Below are 20,613 nucleotides of genomic sequence, written 5' to 3'. Positions count from 1 at the left end.
ATATTTGAATGTTGAGCAGCGAGCTCATTGGCTACCGATACAGGAGAGAACCAATCAGCTGTGCCATGTGATAATGAGGTCATTAGGTCAGATTGAGTTAGACCTATCGGACTGTGTCATCTAGAGTTTCATGCCAGAACTCTGTATTTACACACATCACATTTAGGCATTCATATGTACATTTTTTTCATGTTTTTGAAAGAAGTCTTGATTTGCTGCTCAAGAAACATTTATCATTATGTTCTTTGATGAACAGAAAGTTTAGAAGAACAGGATTTATCTGAAATAGAAATCTTTTGTAACATTGCCAATGTCTTTACTGTTGCTTTTGATCAATTTAAAGCCTCCTTGCTGAACAGAAGCATTCATTTCTTTCAAAAAAGAAAATCTTATGATATTCTGTATGATATTCAAGTTTCTAGATATGATTCTCTCTTTAAAGTAAGTCTGTGGGATGTTTTCCTTTCCATTGCACAAGCACTGTGGGCCAAGTTGGGTTTCAAAGTTCAATGCGTAGGTTTTACGGGTTTATTAAAATCCATAACGAGAAGTACACTTGCATTAGAAACAACACTAATGAAGCATAAAGACTGTTACGTACATGTTTTCCAGTGACTCCAGGTTCTCCCTGGTTTCCTTTCTCACCCTGGCAAGAGAGATGCAATAACATACTCAACCAGTTTCTTTTGTTTTCCATGATTGTGCCTATCCACGATCTAGATCAGCATTAACTAGTAAAAGCAGCCTGGACCAGCTGGTATGTTGTGTGGTACTTTGTTTACAACATTTTGACCCTGACCGCTGAATAAAAACATTAGTAGTGTGTGTGTCTTACGTAGGTCGGAATTCCTGTTAGCAAAAATTTTGCTAGCAGTTTAACACCTTTTTTTTTTACTTCCTCTTTTCTCTTTCTCTCACAAACTATGTTCAAGTACCATGTAAAGAGACGTGAGAAATCAAATGTCAAAGCTGTCGCTCATCACTAAGCAGTCACGGTACCTGAGTTCCCTTTGGTCCAGATGATCCTGAGTCACCCTGCAAATACAAGCGTAGGAGAATTGGCATTTAATAGTGATGAAACTAAGAATATTTTTAATAATACATTAAAGTGCACAAGCGTACAGTACATACATAGAGGTCGCATTAACCAAAAACAGTCATTTGCTGAGTGAATTGAATCACTGAATTTACATTTAAAATTCCACACTTTTGATCATTTTTTGGTTGAAAAATAAAGTAATCTGCCTATTGTGTTTCCCTACTTAAGAAACATTCCCACTGCAAAAGATTCAAAGTGAAGAAAAGAGAAGAAACCTAAAGTTTTAAAGCACCACCATGAAAATAGGCTGTGAAAAAATGCTAGTGAGAATTTGGAAGGAAAAATTTACATTTCTGGAATGAATAATGTGATATTGTTCATTAAATCGAGTGTAGTATTCACATAGTAAGGGTTGAAAGAGAGGGAAAAAAGACAGAATTCTGTGAATTTTAGTGAATTTGTGATGTCAAACGAAAATTCACCCTATCTATTTTATAAATGCACATTATAATCATAACTGAATCTTCCAGTGAAAACCACAGACTTCTTGTGACATACAGTATTATTCTGCTTAAACTGCAAGTGCAACGTCCACATCTCAAATTCACACAACTGATGCACAGAACCAAGTCCACATCCTACATTTTTTTCTTTTTCGATTATTGACTATTTCTAATGCAACCTATTGTATAATTGCATCCATTGTATATGCACATCTTCATTAAACCCTCTAAAGCAAGACAGATGCTAATTCAGGCTAGGTTTAGGTTGAAGATGGACGTACCTTATGACCTTTAAACCCTGGCAGACCTCTAATGCCAGGGGGACCTTGAATGCCGTGCTCTCCATCTGAACCCTGTGGATACATGCATGCACACACACTCTTATAAATCTCAGTATAGACTGTTTTCTTGTGCAACATCACTATACTTAATGACAGGATTCATTTAATTAGATTATAGACATAGCATACTCAATATCACTGCTAGACATTTCTTATTGAAAAAAAAAACATACACTGAACAAAATTAAAAACGCAACACTTTTGTTTTTGACAATATTTGAGAGAAATAGGCCTTTTGTGTACATAGAAAAAGTCCGAAATCTTTGAGTTCAGCTCATGAAAAATGGGGGCAAAAACAAAAGTGTTGCGTTTATAATTTTGTTAAGTATACATTTCAGTCTGTTTTTGTCATATACCTAATGTATGGCATTAGAAGATATGGAATAGTGCACAATACAGACTACTTTTCATTTCTGGGTGAACTGACACTTTAAAACAGAACTTTTCTGCTTAATGTGGAAGGTGGTGAAATAAATGCAATGAAATAAAAATTGCAACCTTTTCACACTCTCGAAAAGTCTCTCAGCTTCGGCTTTTGCAGGCCTACATTAGAAACCTTCCTCTCATAACTATTTTGTCTTCAGCATTTTACTTGTTAACTGTTGGCTCCCAACCAGTATAACTTATGTAAAGTGAATTAAAGGTTTCTCAACATAATGACTCGATAGAGGCTTAATATAGCATCTGCTATTCAAAGTTATTTCCTGAAGCCGGCTGAGGAAGTGGCAGGTATGTCACTGAAAGAGATAATATCGTATTTTGGAGAAGGGTCTGGCTGCAGCCTTGCACTGAGAGATTCAAACAAAAATAATAAATATATAGAACAAAATAAAAAAATAAAGACTGCAAGTGACGTCGCTAGCGGAAGTGCAAGTGTCTGAGAGTGCAAGTCTGAGAATGCAAGTCTGAGAGTGCAAGTGCAAGGCTGCAGCCAGACCCTTTTGGTATTTTCAGACCTTTATGTGTGGAAATCCCCCTCCCTTAGCTCACTCACTTTAGCACCAGGTGGCCCAGGGAGCCCATCCTGTCCGCGAGAGCCAAAATTCCCCTGTCAACAAATAAGGGTTTCACTCCATTTCAATAAAATGCTAAGACGTGACATAAAAAAATACAAATTGTTTTCACTTTTGATCAATTTAATGCATCCTTGCTAAATAAATTTTTCTTTGAAAAAAAAATTCAAGAATACATTTCTTTACATTTCATGTATTTATCACTTCACAAAAAATGCAAATGAATGCTAAATATACAATAAACTGCACATAGCTGGGATGACTTACTTTTGGACCTGGAGGACCTTCTATGCCAGGTGGGCCAACTGGGCCTGGGGGTCCCTAGAATTAAAGACAACTCTTCAGTATGACAAACATTAATAATTCAAGCCTAAGATATTCATTTGCCGTATCTCTTCCAATGATAACCATCAACATTTTGTGCATTTGTTTTTCTTAGCCTATGTCAGTTTTAATGTGCAAAGACAACAATAAGAAAGTCATTCGTAGGTACATTTCTCAGAAAGTTTAAACACTTTGGTACAAATCGAACCGTTCTGGTTTCACATGAACCTGGTAACATTAACCAATGACGTGGGTTTGGGCCGCACTTCACCTTTAAAAAATAAATCATTTACCACTGCTGTTGGAAACTAGATTTTCACATTTTCTGAATAAAACGTGAGTGGTGCCAACCCGTGTCAAACTCATCACCACAGAGCTAGGGTGTTCTGGGTGGTTGGCACAGTTTCGCTATGTGGTTGGTGAAGTTTTATGAGTGGGTTGCTATATGGTTGTTACGATGTTCAAGGTGGTTGCTGGGTAGTTACAAAGAGTGTGACACCACAAAATCTCTATGATATTCTGGTTCGCAGGTATGGTTGGAGTCTTTCTTTTAATAGTTTAGATTATTTAAGCATCTTTAATATCATCTTAAGTCTAATTTCTTAAAATAATTTAATAGCCACCTGATTTAGTTTAAGAACAAATCAAACTTGACATCTTGCTCAAAATTAGAGGCCTTGATAAACAACCTAAATAGTTACTGCATGTAAAATTATGAGATATTGTACCTGCTGTCCTGTTGGTCCAGTAAAACCTGCCGGTCCTGGCATCCCACGCTCACCCTGTCGAAATCATTTTTGTTATAAAAAAGCACAAAAGCTGTGACAAAATCAATATTCTCCAAATGACTACTGTCCAAAGTTGGGAGTAGGTAAGCCTTTTTAAAATGTTTTTGAAATAAGTCTCTTTTGCTCAGAGAGGCTGCATTTATTTGATCAAAAATACAGTAAAAACTGTAATATAATGAAATATTATTACAAATTAATATAACCATTTTTTGTTTTAATACGTTTTAAAATGTAATTTATTTCTGTGATGCAAAGCTGCATTTTCAGCATCATTACTCTAGTCTTCAGTGTCACATGATCTTTCAGAAATCATTGTAATATGCTGATTTGCTGCTTAAGAAACATATGATATTTTATTATATTTAATCATTTTTATATTTTATGATTAATCTGGGTTCTTACTTGAGGTCCAGGAGGGCCTATCTCTCCAGGAAGCCCCTGCATACCCTAAAGAAAAACACAAAAAGCATTCTATCTGTACAGATTTGGTACAGTGATTGAAATACACAACTACAAAGGATCCAGTCTGAAACACAGGCTTAACATGCTGGCGGCACCTTTTACTGCCACTATTGCCTGTTTACTTACCAAGTGCTGCCTTTCTGTATCATTGCCAAGCCACACTGTAACCCATCCAATGTACTGGCAAGCACGTATTCTTTCATTAGAGCAGTTTACATGAGAGTTTATGATTAAAGATAAAAGAGAGGCATAAATCACCACACCTACAACCATCCACCGCTGATACGTCCCGTTTCCTGCACCAGATTTCAAGGATCCCATAATCTTGTACATTTTTCTTTCAAATGAGCCAGTTTAATTGGCCATAAACAGGAAGCACAACCCAAACGACTTGTGAAATGAATGAGTGTAAAAGTTTTCAATCAAACAGCAAATGTTCCTCTGCAAAGTTTCCATACAGTGCATGTTGCAACAGACATAAAAGAGATTGCAGAGATAGAGAGACAGACAGAAGGAAATGGAGACGTGCAGAAAACCAGCTGACCTCTAGTGAGTGCACTAGAGAATTTATTGACATTAAGGAATCGGTTACTAAAAAAATACCGCTGTCTCCACCTGCTCTGTGTGCACGAATCGTCCAAAATAAAACGGTTCTGCAGGAAAGAACGAGAAATGAGAACATTCAGAGGTTCACCACAACCTCAAAAAGAGGGAGGGGTGTATTAACTGTTATATTAATCACATGACACTAGACAGATGTCTTCCTAAAAGTTTCCATAGGGCTGCTCTCAACATCTGGGCTTGGAACTGGGAAGAATTGTGTGCTTGCCAAAACGTTACCCCAAAAGGGAGCACTTACTATATCAAACTAAGCCAAGGATATCTAAATATTTACACTGAGGCCTAAACCACATCACTTCAAGTCATTAGCTGAAATAAAAATGAAAACTGACTTTAGTTAAAAGCATAAACAATCTGAAGTCACTTTAAATTAGCTTTGGATTGAAACCATCTACCAACACTCCTCATGCTGAAATATATAGCAGCAAGATAAAAAAAAGGGCTATGTTCATATCACTGACAGGAAGAATAAGCAAAATGCAGAGGAATTGTGTGACAAGTGATGCTCGCCTTACAAAGAAGCTGCTAATAAAAGAATGCAGAAATCAGAAATCATGATCTCATTCTCCAGAAGTGACACCCTTGCAACCCGCGATCATGAAACTTTGCAGATCATCAGCAGTTAATGTCATGCTCTTCCTGCCCATCTCATGTGCAAGATACAAGTTAAGATGAGAACAAAGACATTTTGACATCAAAGACAACAAAGACATCCATTGCATCTTTTAGTTTAAAGAACAAACTGGCACATCGCTGTTGTTTCAAGTTGCAGTTTCATGAATTAATTTGAGCTAATCAATTAAGGAGATCAAACAAAGAATATTTTCAATATTTCACTAAAAAAGCAACACTTAAAAGCAACTTGGGTCAGCAGGCCTGGCCTTTCAAATTTAAAACCAGTGGTTAAAAAAAAAGAAAAAAGAGTAAGAATAAAAAAAACCTTATGTAAAACAATACGTTTTTGTTAGCTTTTCGACTTGGACCCTATAGAGGCCTCAAAATGAGTCTGTCTCAGCTTCTGAGGCATTTTGAAATAAGACTGACTAAGGCTTTGTCTGTTGCGTTAAAGAAGTGTTTTCCTTCCTCATAGTCAGAGTTGCAGTTTTTACATGTGCGTGCTTGGTAATGAAGCAGGATGACTTTAAACAACATCTAGAGCATAAACAGAGCTGATGTTGACTATATACGTGTATCATCTGCTACTCTACATCTCAGTGATGTATTCTGGGATTAGTAAACACTGTGGTTTCATCATTTCCAAATCTAGAGTTAGCAGCACACCACAAATCTGTAGGGCTCCCAGCAAACCATTTGACAGGATCCCTTCCACCAGAAACATCACACAATAAACTCTACATAGTGCCCTTTCACTATGACCCAGTCAATCTCATCACATAAATATGTGATTAAATATGTCAACATCATAAATCAACAGAAAGTCTAAATCGAGCCAACCTGTGAACTAGAGCTTGAAATAAGTCATGAAAATGAAATGGAAGTGACTTCAAAGCAAAGTTTCCAGAATGGAGTTCGACTGCAAAAGCTTCACAGAAAAGCAGTTGATATATTCCTAAAAACTGAACTAGAATTTTATTGGTTCATGACATTGTGGCCGCAGATGTTTGATGCCTTACCAATCAAACTGAATGTTTTCTATCATTTCTATAGAAATTATTCTATAGAAAACTATATTTTCAAAGCAACTGAAGTTTTTTAACTAAACCTAAAGAACTAAAACTGAGGTGGAAAAAAAGAACAAGGAACACAAAAAACAATAAGATGAAAAAATAAACTCACAGGGATTCCTGCTTGTCCATCTGATGCTGCCGCACCAACATCTCCTTTCTCTCCCTAAATAAAAAAATAAAATAAAATTGGTTAGAAACACATATTGCACCTCAGAATCAAAAGAAGAAACTATCACACATTTACTGATTTTTAAAGATATTCTAAACCATTTTTTTCTTTTGAATAGTTCACACATACAGTATCACACATATTTTTAGAAACGGGAAATGTGGTAAGCTGTAGGTAAAGAGTATCACTTTGCCTTAAATAATCATGGTACATTCCACTAATTGCAGATATAATTAGAGTTCTGCAGTTCCAATTTGGGTTACATTTTTTTTACATACTAATTACATGAAGAGAAATTAAGCACTGAGAAGTTAAATATGCACGCATCTTAATTGTAAAGTAAGTATGAAATTTGAGACAGTCTGTCATTAAAATCTAAACATGTTACACCTAACTGTAAAGGGAGCTTATCTAAAGACTTTTTTGCACTTTCTGAAGTGCTAAATTACAAGCCATGCACATGTGGGAATGCTGGTAAGAGATGTCCTCCTTTCCCGAGATGCTGGGCTGTGGCTGGCCATCATGTGAATTCAAAAATAGCATGTTCCTGGTTACATGTGCATGTAATTTGTGTATGGTGAAACACACCTGACAGAAAATATGTAACATCCCACATTTTGCATGGGGCATGGGATATGTTCAGAAAAACACACTGCTGTACCACACTGCCATACAAAGGCAAACAGTGTAACTACACATTTAGTCTAAAATCGCCTCTCTTAGGCTATGATTTACAAAGTTAGAGGGAAAAAGTGTGTGAATAGTACTAATATTTAAATAAAGGGTGGGAAAAAACATTTAAGACATTTTATTTTTTGCCATTTCCAGTAGTAGTTTTGGCTTTGTAGGGTAGCAGGCTAATATTATTTATGTGCACACGCAGTATGCATACTGTGAATTTTGTGAACTGTACATTTGAATTTTCTTTGATTTTTGTAGCCATGCAAATAATAAAATACTTTAACCCTCATGATGTTTTCCAGTCATTTTGACCTAGAGAGGTTTTTTTCCCCCACGAAAATACTAGTTAAAGTTATCGCATTGGACTAAAAATTAGTGACTTTGCTCACACAGGGTGAAACAAAAAATGGCCGACCCACAAAAAATTGCTTACAAAGTTCTTGTTATGCTATAGTTTTTCCATTTATTGAAATCAATCTTTTTTTTTGTCATCTTGTTTTATTTCAGTTAGCACAGGTTTTGTATTTCGGTTTTGTATTTTATTTTGGAACTGATTGATCGTAGGCCTCACTGATCTGAAAATGAATGACAATGTGTTTTATTTCTGAGATGATATTAATTCTTTCTGAATTTAACCAACAATGTAGCGAGGTCATGCGTTAAAGTAGCATATTATATATTTTTTTTTAAACAAGCACTACTGTGCAGTATGCTAGTATTCAATTCTGAACACAGTCCTAATAAAACGTGCTTAGTTTTAATGTAAAATGCATGGGCTAGTCTGTATATTATAAAATGTTTGGTCAAATAACAGTTTATCTCCCAGGCGTTCTCTTACTGTACTCACTTAAATACATGCACATATAGACTTTACCCTGAAGCTCTGACATTTGAAAAGACCTCACACAAAGCATGCTTTCGAAACATGACAAACAATAATTGTACCTTATACCGTCGCTCTGCAATTATATCCAGGAGAAGGCCAATTAAAAGGAATTTATGAGATTCCACATCTCTTTTAACCGTTTGGAGGCAGTTTTTGTGCGTGCACTGAACGTTTGATGCAGGTGAAACGTAAGTAATGACCCATTTCGATTCAAATAAACTCATAATCAACGTAGTCACAAGTTGTTCTTGGGTTCTGGGGTCTGTGTGTTTCAGTTTCTTTTAACAGTCCATATGCATGTATGTCTGCATGTCATGATTAAAGGCTGTTTCCAGGGTTGGCGGCACCACTTGTGCTGCGGGAAACCCACCCTTACGAGGGAGCTCTCTTCTGGCAGACCACATGAAACCGAGTTTTGGTTAACTAATCATCCCTTAGTGGTCTGGGGAAACCTGGTGTTACCGCTAAAGCGAGCAATTCTGTCTCAGATCCAAAGTGGGAAGGCCGGGACTTAATAACGAAAACTAGCAAACATGATAATACCGATCCTGTCCAATTTTCAAGTCTCATGCTATGCTAGCCATGGCCCTTTATGAATGTATAAGCGTACAACTGGAAGACAGTTTCTTATCAAAGTTCTAAAATGCACAATAGAGCAACAACGAGTTTACAAAGCTTAAATGCTACAGACTGCACAGTTCTAGTGCTTAAAGAGATTTGCATCATTTCAATTTAACAATAATCTATCAAAAAACCAAAGTATCATTAATTTAAGCAAGAGTGAGCACTGAAAAAAGGATGTTAAAGATTCTATAAATCATTTTGTATAAGTTAGATCATTTCAGTGAACATAAACAAACGTGTTTCCAATGCTTTAAAGGTTATTTTATAGCTTTGTGGAACAAAATCTAAATGTCACATCTTTCAAACCAAGCCACATCCAAACCTGAACAAACATCGAGTGTCGCCAAGAGTCAAATCAAAGCCCTGTACTGATAAACAGGCTTGATTTAATGGGGCAGTAAATGGCAGGGCGGCACTAATTTTCAGAGAACGGGTGGCACGCAGATGCTGAGACAGATGCAGTATCCTGAAAATAGATCTGAGTGACAGACTCCCAATTTATGTCTAAAAAACTCAACTCATTTGCTCAAACCACACTGCAGTATATTATAATCATAATAATAAATATTATATACATTTTCCAAAAATGTCTCAAACTGCAATCAGACGTTATAGATCTCTATATGAGCTCAACAAATTATTCTAAAACTAAATTATCTAAATTACCAAATTATCACCACTCATCAACAGTTCATTTGTTTCTATTGTCATATCTATCAAGACACTCAAAGAGAAATATCTGAGACAAAGTTGATGGTAAGTGAAAATTCCTGAAAAGAGTGTGTTTAGGAAGTCTCATGAGCTATAAAAGAGCAACATCTGAGCACTAAAGATCTCATCTGGGTTGACCTACAACACTAGAAGTGTACAAGATTCATCGAATGTGTTTTTAATATTCATGGTGGCATTCCCAAATATTATTGCTAGGTGCTAGTTTATTTTTATGAAGTGTCAACATCCTGGTGAAAATGAGCTTTGCCACGATACATGAACTTCATAAAGCAACATTCATCTGTTATTTATCATTATACCACAGTATTCAACTACACTAACGCTAAATCTTAGCTGATGTAATATGTAACCAGCACATAGTAATTTGGCTGGCATGTGACCTTATATTCATCTAGAGCAGAGAGCAGCTCATGATGTGTACTGTGTCATTGGCCCATCGTAATCTGGGTGTTTAAGTCGCTATACATAGACCTTTGGGCAAGACGACAGTCTGCTGCTGGCAAAAAGCTAAGAAAAATGTTAGAGAGGCGGATAAAAAGGATAGACAACAAGGCCACAAATATGCCCTTGTGCTTAAAATAATCCAGGACTTTCTCATGTGAGAGGATGTCTGATAGTATCCCTAACACATCTGATGGTTTACACCCTGTGCTGCTTTAAATACTTCAAAATTCTGGGTGTGAAGGTGAAACTGTCTAGGGTTGCCTGCCTATGTTGTGTGCTAGTACAGGAAAACAACTCCACGGATTCTCATGAACTTCAAAAACAAGACAGAAGTCATGAAAATCACTTAGATTCATGGGGTACAGGATCAAATATATAATGGGTGGGGTTTCCCTAAAAATATACGCCACAAAAAAAGTGCATTATTTTCTATTGTATTGACACAGGAAGTGAATTCTTTCTCATGCACAGCTGACAGAAAACAAGCAGTGCTGATTGAAAATGGCAAGGTTCTGATGTATAGTAGCATTTCCTTCCTATGGAACCAAAGCCAGTGATTTACAAATCATCTAAGCATTCTTAAATCAAGAGACATTCGCTTTAAAAGCATAGAGATGTAAGATAAATTTATGATGAACTTATCACAATAAAGTGGGCTTCTGCTTGAAACAAGACAAAATGTATTCCAATGGGCTAAGAAATATCTTAATCCAAAAGAAAAGCAAGTTTATGTTTCTACACCATTGGCAGGTATTTTTGTTCTCATTTAAGCATAAACTCACTTAACTTCGACAAATCTATCAGAAAACAAGTCTTCTTAAGTCATCTTGCTACTCATGTAAATGTATATTGATCTATAATTGTTTAGATATTTGTACTGGAAAGAAGAAAAAACGGGGTTGGAGGCTGCTGCCTTTTTAAAAGCTGCTTTTAATATGCCTCCATCCCCACAGGGTCTAGAAAAGCATCCCTGGTTGTGATTAATTATGATTACAGGAGTAGTGGTAGTTGAATTATCAGAGTTTTGGATGAGTCAGGATGAGTCTTACCTTGGGACCAGCAAGTCCAGGTAGACCAGGTTTCCCAGGTTCTCCCTGCAGAGTAAAGAGAATAAAGAAGACCTTCTTTAATTAAAGACTTTTTAAAGACCTTTTTTTTTTTTTTTTTACTTTAATTTAAAATAGAATACTGTAAAGTGGGATAAAACTGTTAATGATCATCAATGAACAGTACTGAACATTCATAAGTAGATGCTAAAAGTAGATTTCTTACATTCATTCCAGGTTTTCCGGGTGGCCCCATTTCCCCTGGTTCTCCTGGGATTCCCTGTAAGGTCACAATAGTTTGCATTAAAAAAAAATGTTTGGTAATCATTTCCAGTCATTTTCAATAGATTTAATAGGATGTATTGTGTTTTACCTTGCTTCCTTGAATTCCCAAGTCATCTAAATCCAATTTGGAAAAGCCAGTGCCCTAGAAGAGATTTTAAGGGAATGATTTCAGTCATTGTAGTTTTTGCTTACTAAAGAGAAACTTTTTGCACATAAACACTTTAAACATAACAACAGAAAAATTCAGATTAATTGATCAGAAAGATTGAGACTCACTGTTGGTCCTGAAGGCCCTGGTGGTCCCATTTCTCCCTATTAAAAGATTGGGGGAAGAATTATGCAAGCCAATATATATTTATAATTTCAATGACAATGAAAATCTCAAAATCTACATACTTTGGGTCCTTCCAGCCCTCGCTCCCCCTTTTGTCCTGGTTCACCTGCTTCACCCTGTAAATGGAAGAATAAAATATTAACGTAAAGCTTTGAGGTTATCAGAGAATGTTCTTGATGTTTCACTCACTTTCTGTCCATCTCGACCAGGCTCTCCAGATGCTCCCTTTTCTCCTGGTTTCCCCTGGTGGACAAACAGATCATGGTGATTACACACGTCCAAACCTTATGATGAACGCCACTAATGATTCGGCTGTACTTACAGGTTTACCATCAGGGCCAGGAGGTCCTTCTCTGCCTTTCTCCCCTCTGAAACCCTACATTCAAACAATTAGTTAAATATGTGTTTTAATCAGATGTCCCAAACAAGCAAAAGACCCCAGCAAGTTTGCCTGCCAATCCATTAGAATGCATAGTTTTAAAAAAATGTCTCACCATAGGCCCAGGTAGACCGGGAAGACCAGGTTTACCACTTGGACAATCGCAACCTTCTACAGCAGGAGAGCGATCCGAAGGACACTGGGAATATAACACATTGCACATAAAGCATAAACTAAACCAATCACCAATCAAATTAAACATTTTAAAAAGCAAGAATAGTAATGCTGGTAACTTACCCTGTCATCATCCTGTTAAAAAAACAAACAGAGAAAGATAAATTAAAGTGGGAAGGAAATCCCTGGAAGCAGATAACATGATTTATACAAGACGTGACAAGATGTTTCTGTATCAACATTCTCTAAAAAAAAATAGAAACACCATGCTGGTCGACACAAACTAGCTTTTGATGGTGAACAACTTGGCTAGCAAGACCAACAGCAAACCAGTCTTACCACAGAGTAAATTTCACATGCTGTCTCTCGCTCACTTTGCTGGGGATCACAGTAGATCCGCAACTTCTGCAGCACTATCTGATAAAGAAACACAAAACACAACAGAAATTTTATGATCTGGATTTTTGTGGTAGCAAACGATCAGTCTTCCAAGTTTCACTTAGTTTGGTACATATAAACTTGTGATCAGGCAGGAGTCGAAAATAGCAATAAAACATTGGAATCACTCACAGGGACTGTAGTCTCAATATTAATTTTCTTGGCGACTTGAGTCTTTCCATTAATGTAGATGGGAACAACTGCATCTAGGAGCTGCTCCTCCACGTATGCACCGTCTACGAAACAAGTGATGCGTTTGGGCTTCACCAGGAACTTCAGCTGATGCCAATCCGTGTCAAAGAGCCTCTACAGGGACATAAATCATATTAGCAAAAGACATAAACACATACACATTGATATTCTTATTGTATAGACATTTTAATAATAGCAACACACTATGGGATATGGGATGCAATCATTCTAATCTTGCATACTGTTTAGCACAGATATCAGTGAATTGGGATGCAGCCAATGTTTTTTTGTTTTTTTAAAGATTTACTTTTGGCATTTTATGCCTTTATTTCAATAGGACAGTAGGTGACAGGAAATGATGTGGGAGAGTCAAGGGGAACGAGATTGGGCGAGGTCCGCAAGCCGGGACTCGAACTCGGGACGCTCGAAGCGCAACAGTGCTACATGTCGGCACGCTGCCCACAAGGCTATCGGCGCCAACAGCCAATGTTTTTTTTTTATTTTTTTATGAGATTTAAGAGTGATATTTCAGAGACCTTGATGCCTCGGTCATTAAATATGACTGTCTGCTCTTTCTTCAGAGTGCTGGTGCAGGTGAAAGTGACCGATTTGTCTGCTCCGTTCACAGTCACAGCAATCTGCTTAACCCCGTCTTGAGATAACACTCTTAACAGGTCAAACTTCATCCAGTGAGCTGGGTTCTTCAAGCGCAGAGTGGCCACAAACACAAAAGCTGGTGGAAGGCCTTCTGGAAAGATCTCTCTGTGAGGAACACCAAGTGAAGGTCAAAGTAGCCTGAATTCTCCAACCACAACAATTTACATAATTCTAACACTTCAACATGTGCAAGAACACAAACAATGCAGTGCATATCATGAACTATAGATGCGGTAAAGCAAAAATCACCTGGTGTTGTGGGTGATGTCCATACGAGGGCTGAGCTGTGACGCTCTCTCTGACATCAAAGAGCCCTGAACCTTCTGAGCCACCTGCTCGATCTTCATCAGGCTCATTAAATCAAAGCCCTTCTGATCGTTCACCGTCCCAGGGATCCGTGTCGGACACACCGACTCTGCGAATGAGAGAATGTAATTGCTCAATTCACAAACATTTCAGTTGCACTTCAACTGTTGTGTAATGCTTTGAATCAAAGTGTGTTTAGATCACCAGAAAATAAAAACCGAATAAGAAATCTTTTGAAATCTCAGTTGTTTCTCATAGACAGCAATGAGATAAAATAGAAAGCAAATGAACACTTAAATTACCAGATTCTAAGTTTTTCAAAAGAGATCGCAACAAAATCTCAAAACTGTGCTCTTATTTGCCAAGACACCAAAGTCTGCAATCAAAAGTCAGTGATCTCATTAGATATGAAGATAACAGATACAAACTCATCGAATGTAAATACAGACCAAATCTGAACTGCTATCTCATTTGTATTCCTCCTAAGGGAGGAGAAACATCTGAGACAAAGTTGATCTGTAAAAGTCTGAATTTGAGCAATAAAAAAGATAACAAATTAGCATACACTCAATGAAACAACTGGAAATAGATGCCAGTGCTTAACCATATAGCATTAAACAGACACCAGTCCAAAGATTGAATTTCCAAAGGTCTGTAAGTATCTTGTCACTTAATATTCTTTGCTTAGTCATTGCTAATGATGACCAACAGTTTATCTTCAGGATTAAACAGATGCATTGGGCCCCAAAGATTACATCCATGTAATGTCTCTAATGTCACTGGTCCTAGACAAAAATATGCTCCAAAGTCTAGCACGACTCACCCTCACACAGTTTCTGCTCCATCAGGTCCCATATGTTTGCAATGGAGTTATAATCCTCCACGTGTAGCACGTAAGTTGAAGGTGGCTTGTTGGCCACAGACACCAACTCAGAGTTAGTGATCTCATTTCCTACACCGACTGCAAACAGAACAATATTCTGTGCCCTGGCCTCCATGGCTGCATCCTCAACGTCATCCTGAGAACGCCCATCGGTGAGAACCACGGCGATGCGGTTTCTGGGAGACTGGGATGTGCGGTTAGGCATCCCGAAGACATGGTCTGTGGCGAACTTGATGGCACGGCCGGTCCGTGTGTTGCCCCCCAGGTATGAGATGGAGGTGATGTCCTCGATGAGTTCCTGGCTGTTCTCATGCTTTCCCAGAGGAATCTCCAGTCGAGGGGTGTCACTGTACTGGACAACTGCTACCTGAGTGTGCCTGGTGCTCACGTCAAAGCCACTGGTGATGTTGATGAGCCAACGCTTGGCAGTTTCAAAATTAGGGATCCCCAAGCTCGAGGACCCATCGATGATGAACGCAAGGTCATTGGGAGTTGTGCTGCAACCTGCAAGCCCAGGAAAACATTTGCCCATAGGGTCCACATGCAGACCAAGCTCGGTTACAATTCTTGAACAAATGTAGAGTAAAGTCAGGTACATTGGTCCACTTTTTGCCTGGCATCTCAACTAAATGCTCGAATTACACAAGAATGACTGAATACGTATTACAAAAGTTATTTTCTCAAGTGTATTCATTTACATTTATGCATTTGGCAGATGCATTAATTCCAAAGAGATTTACATTGCTTTTAAGGTTTTACCAGTTCATGCATTCCCTGAAAATTAAACCCATGACCTTGGCGTTGCTAGTGCCATGCTCTACTGTTTGAGCTACAGGAATGCCTTAAGAGTGTTGCTTTATACTGTTAACATGTTCAATGGTTTAAACCATTTGACTAATACATTATAAAGTACAAGACTAAGATGACAAACCAGCTTGAGTGTCCTCTTGCTGGAATCCACTGATGTGCGGCAACAAAACACAAACAATCAGTGAAGAAAACATCCATGTCCGCATGGTATAGCAACACGAAGCCAAGCAGCAGTTAGAAAATGCCTGGAAAGAAATATTAAAATTTGTGTTAATTATCTACATCTATCTATACATCTAAATATATCATACATAATTATATATAAATAATATATAATTTAGTTATTTACTTATTATTTAAAATTCTGAATTTGCACATACAAATAGGTACTTTAGTAGTACCATGATTCAATGAACAAATGATAACACCAATTTTGATAAGTTATTTTAACAAATGCATCCAAAACATATTGTTGCCATGATTACATATGGCCCTTAACATAACACCATGGCCCTTAGAAAAGTTAAACTGAGAACACATCAAATATTCCTATAAACAAGTAAACAAACAAAACAAAAAAACACTAAAATAATAAACTATTCTCTCACCAGCAATGTGAATCCTGGATATCCACAAGTTTAAACACCAACACGTCGCCACCAACACGTTACAAGACAAGAGCTAAAAATGCTCTCATCACTGACATGAATTACAGTCCAGTGCTACAGAAGCAGTGTGCAGATGGCAAGATACAGCCAAAGACTATTTTATATCTGCACCCACAGTGACGTACAGCCTTTCCTGGGCAGAATGAAAGAGCGACAGGCATCAGAGAGAGGGAGGAGTACGGGTTTAACCCTCCACAAAACCATCTTCAAAGAAAGTCAAGCCAAATGGCTCCGAGCCTCCAATCCCAAGGCCCATTCCACAAATAACGCAGTCCAAAAAGTCTTTATTTTCTCTGCCGTCATGCATTGAGTTACATTAACATCTTGTCTGTGCAATGTCTTTTGTGTTACAGTGAAGACTATGCCTTTATTCTTCCAGTAGCACAGAGTTTGTTTCCATCCGTTTAGGCCAGATACTTAAACACAGATGTTGGCACCTTCTATTGAATCCTAATACTGTGAAATAACTCCTCAGGGACCACCATCATTCTCCATTGGCCTGTTTATGAATAAAAAGATGTTTAGAAAGAAAGTAACACATCCAACCACATTAGTACCTGAGGAAGGAATAACCTGTGAGTTGCTTTGCTAAACGTCCCGCTGTATATATTTATACACCACAGACTTGTACACATATCCGCTGTTCAAACACATTTATATATTAGCACAGCTATTTTGGATCAAAGGTGGGCCCCTCCAGTTACAAGAGGAATCACATTAGACAAAAATAGAGGAGACATAAACAAGTGAACTGAAGCATGTGAGTTTAGTTTAATGGTGTGTAGTGTTTTTAATATGATGTAATGATGCTGAAATACGATACATTTGTTGTGTGGAGGATCCGGGGTGGAAAAGCAGTGGGAATAAAGGCGGCATGCATCTCAAGAAAGAGAAAAGTTTCTGCTTGTCCTAAAATATATGAAAGGAAATGGTGGTATTGGGGAGGTTGGTTATGATATTTGCTGAACGTTAACTCTACATGTTCCTGAAAACTTAGTGAAGCAGAGTGCTTGTTGAAATATATGCATCATGTCACGGCTATACAATGTCGCCCTCTGAAGGATATAATGGTCTTTACACTGAGTACAACTAGGGTTTCCCACACGTGCGTTCTTAAATTCGGGTCTGGGGAACCTCTAGTGGGTCATGCTGGTACTGCAATCAGTTCACAAATTAAAATAAAAATGTTTCCCTCATATTTACTCGAATACACTGAAAAGTGCATAAAAATATGCTTTACATAATATACACTCACATGAGATTGAAAACGTCATCTTGTCGTGACGTCATCGCTTGTAGGCCAACATTAACTCACCATTTCCTTCGGGGTTTTCGATTTATGAGTAAAACAAGCTTGTGGTTTACATAATTTGAAGAGGCGCAACTACACAGTCATATACATCAACAGTGTTGGGGAAAGTTACTTTTAAAAGTAATGCATTACAATATTGCGTTACTCCATAAAAAAGTAACTAATTACGTTACTTAGTTACTTTTTATGGAAAGTAATGCGTTATATTACTTTTGCGTTACTTTCGCGTTACTTTTTAAATATAAGCAGGGCTTGATTGTTTTTAATATAAGAAGTTCTACTTATAGCAAATATAAAAGCCCTTTCACACCAAAAAGTGTAATGAATAAACCTCAGGCTGAAGCAAAAGTAAATTCACGTCTGTACAGTAGAACACAGGAGAAGAAACACTCTTCAGCAATAAAAAAACAAAGCATAATTGTTAGTTTCTCTAAAGTCATTTTTGCTTATTAGTATGGTTGAACTGGATCATCAAAGGTCAGCAGCAAAGATATTGGTTAATAAAATACAGATACATTTGTGTTATTTAACATATTTAATTATTGCAGGTTTGCGTCATATTCTGAGTTTGCATTTCACTGTTTTAATTCATTTTGATGAATACTAAATCTGTTTTTTGTGAGTGGGATGAATTAATGCACATTCACATTTAGTCTAGAACTACAGTAACATCATGTTCACACAGCGCATACAACGCCTCTGTACTCCCGATTTCTCCCAATACGGGGACAGGAGAGCTGTCAGTCAATAAATGGGAAAACAAAGTAACTGGCATTACTTTTTTTAAAAAGTAACTCAGATATTTTCTTGTAAATTAAAAAAGTAATGCGTTACTTTACTAGTTACTTGAAAAAAGTAATCTGATTACGTAACTCGCATTACTTGTAATATATTACCCCCAACACTGTACATCAAACATTTGAAGCCACTGTATATAAAGGACTACAATGGTTGTTAGATTCGTTAGATACTAACTCACACCCTTCTTGTATTATAGTCCTTGTTTAGCAGCTTGTTATCTATAATCATTTGTTACATATTGAGCATTTTATGTCAAGTGTAAAAACAGCATTGCTAGTAGCAAGTATCTAACACAAAACACTTAAACGTGACATGAGTCGAGGTTAATTGAATAATGTATTAATGAGCGTATGCCACTATGGAACTATGTAATTTGTCGGAAGAATTATTTTATTGCGCTTTTTTTTGTTGTTGTCATAAATAAATGTAATTAAATTAACTAGTGTCTTATATATATCATATTTCTAGAAGTCATTTTATAGGGCTGGGTTTTGACACAGATTTCACGATTCGATTCGATTCTAATTCACAAGCTTGCGATTTGATTCAATTACCAATTCGATTCGATCCGATTCAATGCCGATTATTTTGGATATATATCAGGTAGGCTACAGATCATGCCAAATTTTCTCAAGGAAAAAAATCTCTCAACTAATGTAAAATATACATGAGAGTCAGTTGGTACAACATTACTATAATATTGAAGGTTAAAATTACATTACATTACAATAAGAAAGTTACAGTTGCATATTAATATTTCTACTTCAATTCGTTTTTTTTTTATATATAAACATTTAAATGGTGGCTGTCATAAAAACTTGATGGATTTATTCAAATATAAATTAAACATTGAAGAACAGTAAAAAATTATAATGAATATGTTATGGTAAATATAAAATGCCCCTCTCAACAGTTTATTTTTCTGTCTGACTAATGAGTTTATGGTCACCAAATATGTTTTTTTCTGAGGTAAATGTGACTTTATGTGACGTAGCCGTTATATTGGCGTCTTTGCACGGCTGAAACACAGATTGAGCGATTACATGAGACTTTTAACTTACCTTCGGATGTTTAGTCATGTTTATTTTGTGCTGAAACTGGTATTAATGTGGAGGAGATGATCAGCTCATGTGCGCCTCGCGCTGCCGCGTCTGTTGAACTGAGGCGCTACAGCGATCTGTCACTCCTCATTAAACAGCGCCAAAACGGCATTTATTGTTTAAATATTGCAATACAATGGACAGAATTTGAAATCTGAGACTTTGTTTCATATTTAAAGTGCCAAAGCACAATGGTTATTGCGATTTATTGGATGGGAAGTAGGCCTACCCTTCAATATTCCGTCCATTAACTGAAAACAGGCTAGACTAATCGATTCTTGGGATTTAGGAATCGATATCGTTCCGTAAAAATGAGAATCGATTAATATCGAGATATCAATATTTTTTTTACCCAGCCCTATCATTTTATATAAAGCACAAGGCCACTCGAGTTTATGATTATAGCACCGTTAAACCCTTTAATATATTTCAGAATCAGAAAGAGCTTTATTGCCAAGTATGTTTGCGCATACAAGGAATTTGTTATAGTGTCACAAGCTTCCAGTACATGGAGACGACAACAACAACACACAGATAATAAAAATAAGATGTGAATAAAATACACATGCGTAAATATAAACCACAAAAAAAGAATAAATTGTAGTACAGGTGTGCTATAGATAGAATAGGAATATAATAAAATAAAATAAAGTTGTAGGGATGTACTAGGATTTAGGGTGATAAATAAGTTATTTATCACCAATATGATAAATATTTGAATTGATAAATAAAAATTGAGGGTAATTTGAATATGATAAATATTTGAAAACTTGAATTTCGTGACATATTTAATTAATTATGCAATTATTTAATCGTATTTTATTAAATTCATAATTAATGTACTTAATTGTTTATATATTTGTTATATTTTGTCAGTCCATAAAATATATATTTCGAGCTGGTGAGTTTAGGA

General features: G+C 36.8%; 1 protein-coding gene across 1 annotated transcript in view; it reads right to left on the bottom strand.

Annotated features, from left to right (window-relative positions):
* The window catches only part of LOC107656135 (collagen alpha-1(XXI) chain), a 20,712-nt gene extending 4,687 nt beyond the window's left edge, over positions 1-16,025 (bottom strand). Inside the window, exons 1-23 of the mRNA XM_016443852.1 lie at positions 15,941-16,025; positions 14,950-15,513; positions 14,070-14,235; positions 13,700-13,925; positions 13,104-13,277; positions 12,873-12,950; positions 12,657-12,668; positions 12,475-12,558; positions 12,303-12,356; positions 12,170-12,223; positions 12,043-12,096; positions 11,923-11,958; positions 11,735-11,788; positions 11,588-11,641; positions 11,365-11,409; positions 6,889-6,942; positions 4,411-4,455; positions 3,949-4,002; positions 3,164-3,217; positions 2,878-2,931; positions 1,824-1,895; positions 1,000-1,035; positions 602-646 (exon numbers count right to left, since the gene is read on the bottom strand). Coding sequence (XP_016299338.1) covers positions 602-646; positions 1,000-1,035; positions 1,824-1,895; positions 2,878-2,931; positions 3,164-3,217; positions 3,949-4,002; positions 4,411-4,455; positions 6,889-6,942; positions 11,365-11,409; positions 11,588-11,641; positions 11,735-11,788; positions 11,923-11,958; positions 12,043-12,096; positions 12,170-12,223; positions 12,303-12,356; positions 12,475-12,558; positions 12,657-12,668; positions 12,873-12,950; positions 13,104-13,277; positions 13,700-13,925; positions 14,070-14,235; positions 14,950-15,513; positions 15,941-16,025 — 2,154 coding nt within the window. The remainder of the gene's footprint in view (positions 1-601; positions 647-999; positions 1,036-1,823; positions 1,896-2,877; positions 2,932-3,163; positions 3,218-3,948; positions 4,003-4,410; positions 4,456-6,888; positions 6,943-11,364; positions 11,410-11,587; positions 11,642-11,734; positions 11,789-11,922; positions 11,959-12,042; positions 12,097-12,169; positions 12,224-12,302; positions 12,357-12,474; positions 12,559-12,656; positions 12,669-12,872; positions 12,951-13,103; positions 13,278-13,699; positions 13,926-14,069; positions 14,236-14,949; positions 15,514-15,940) is intronic.
* Positions 16,026-20,613: the final 4,588 nt, after the last annotated feature.

Source organism: Sinocyclocheilus anshuiensis, unplaced genomic scaffold (genome assembly GCF_001515605.1).
Source record: "Sinocyclocheilus anshuiensis isolate Anshui unplaced genomic scaffold, SAMN03320099.WGS_v1.1 scaffold1803, whole genome shotgun sequence".
Taxonomy (NCBI): domain Eukaryota; kingdom Metazoa; phylum Chordata; class Actinopteri; order Cypriniformes; family Cyprinidae; genus Sinocyclocheilus; species Sinocyclocheilus anshuiensis.
The sequence above is the reverse complement of the archived record's forward strand: the minus strand, read 5'-3'. Positions and strand labels throughout refer to the sequence as shown.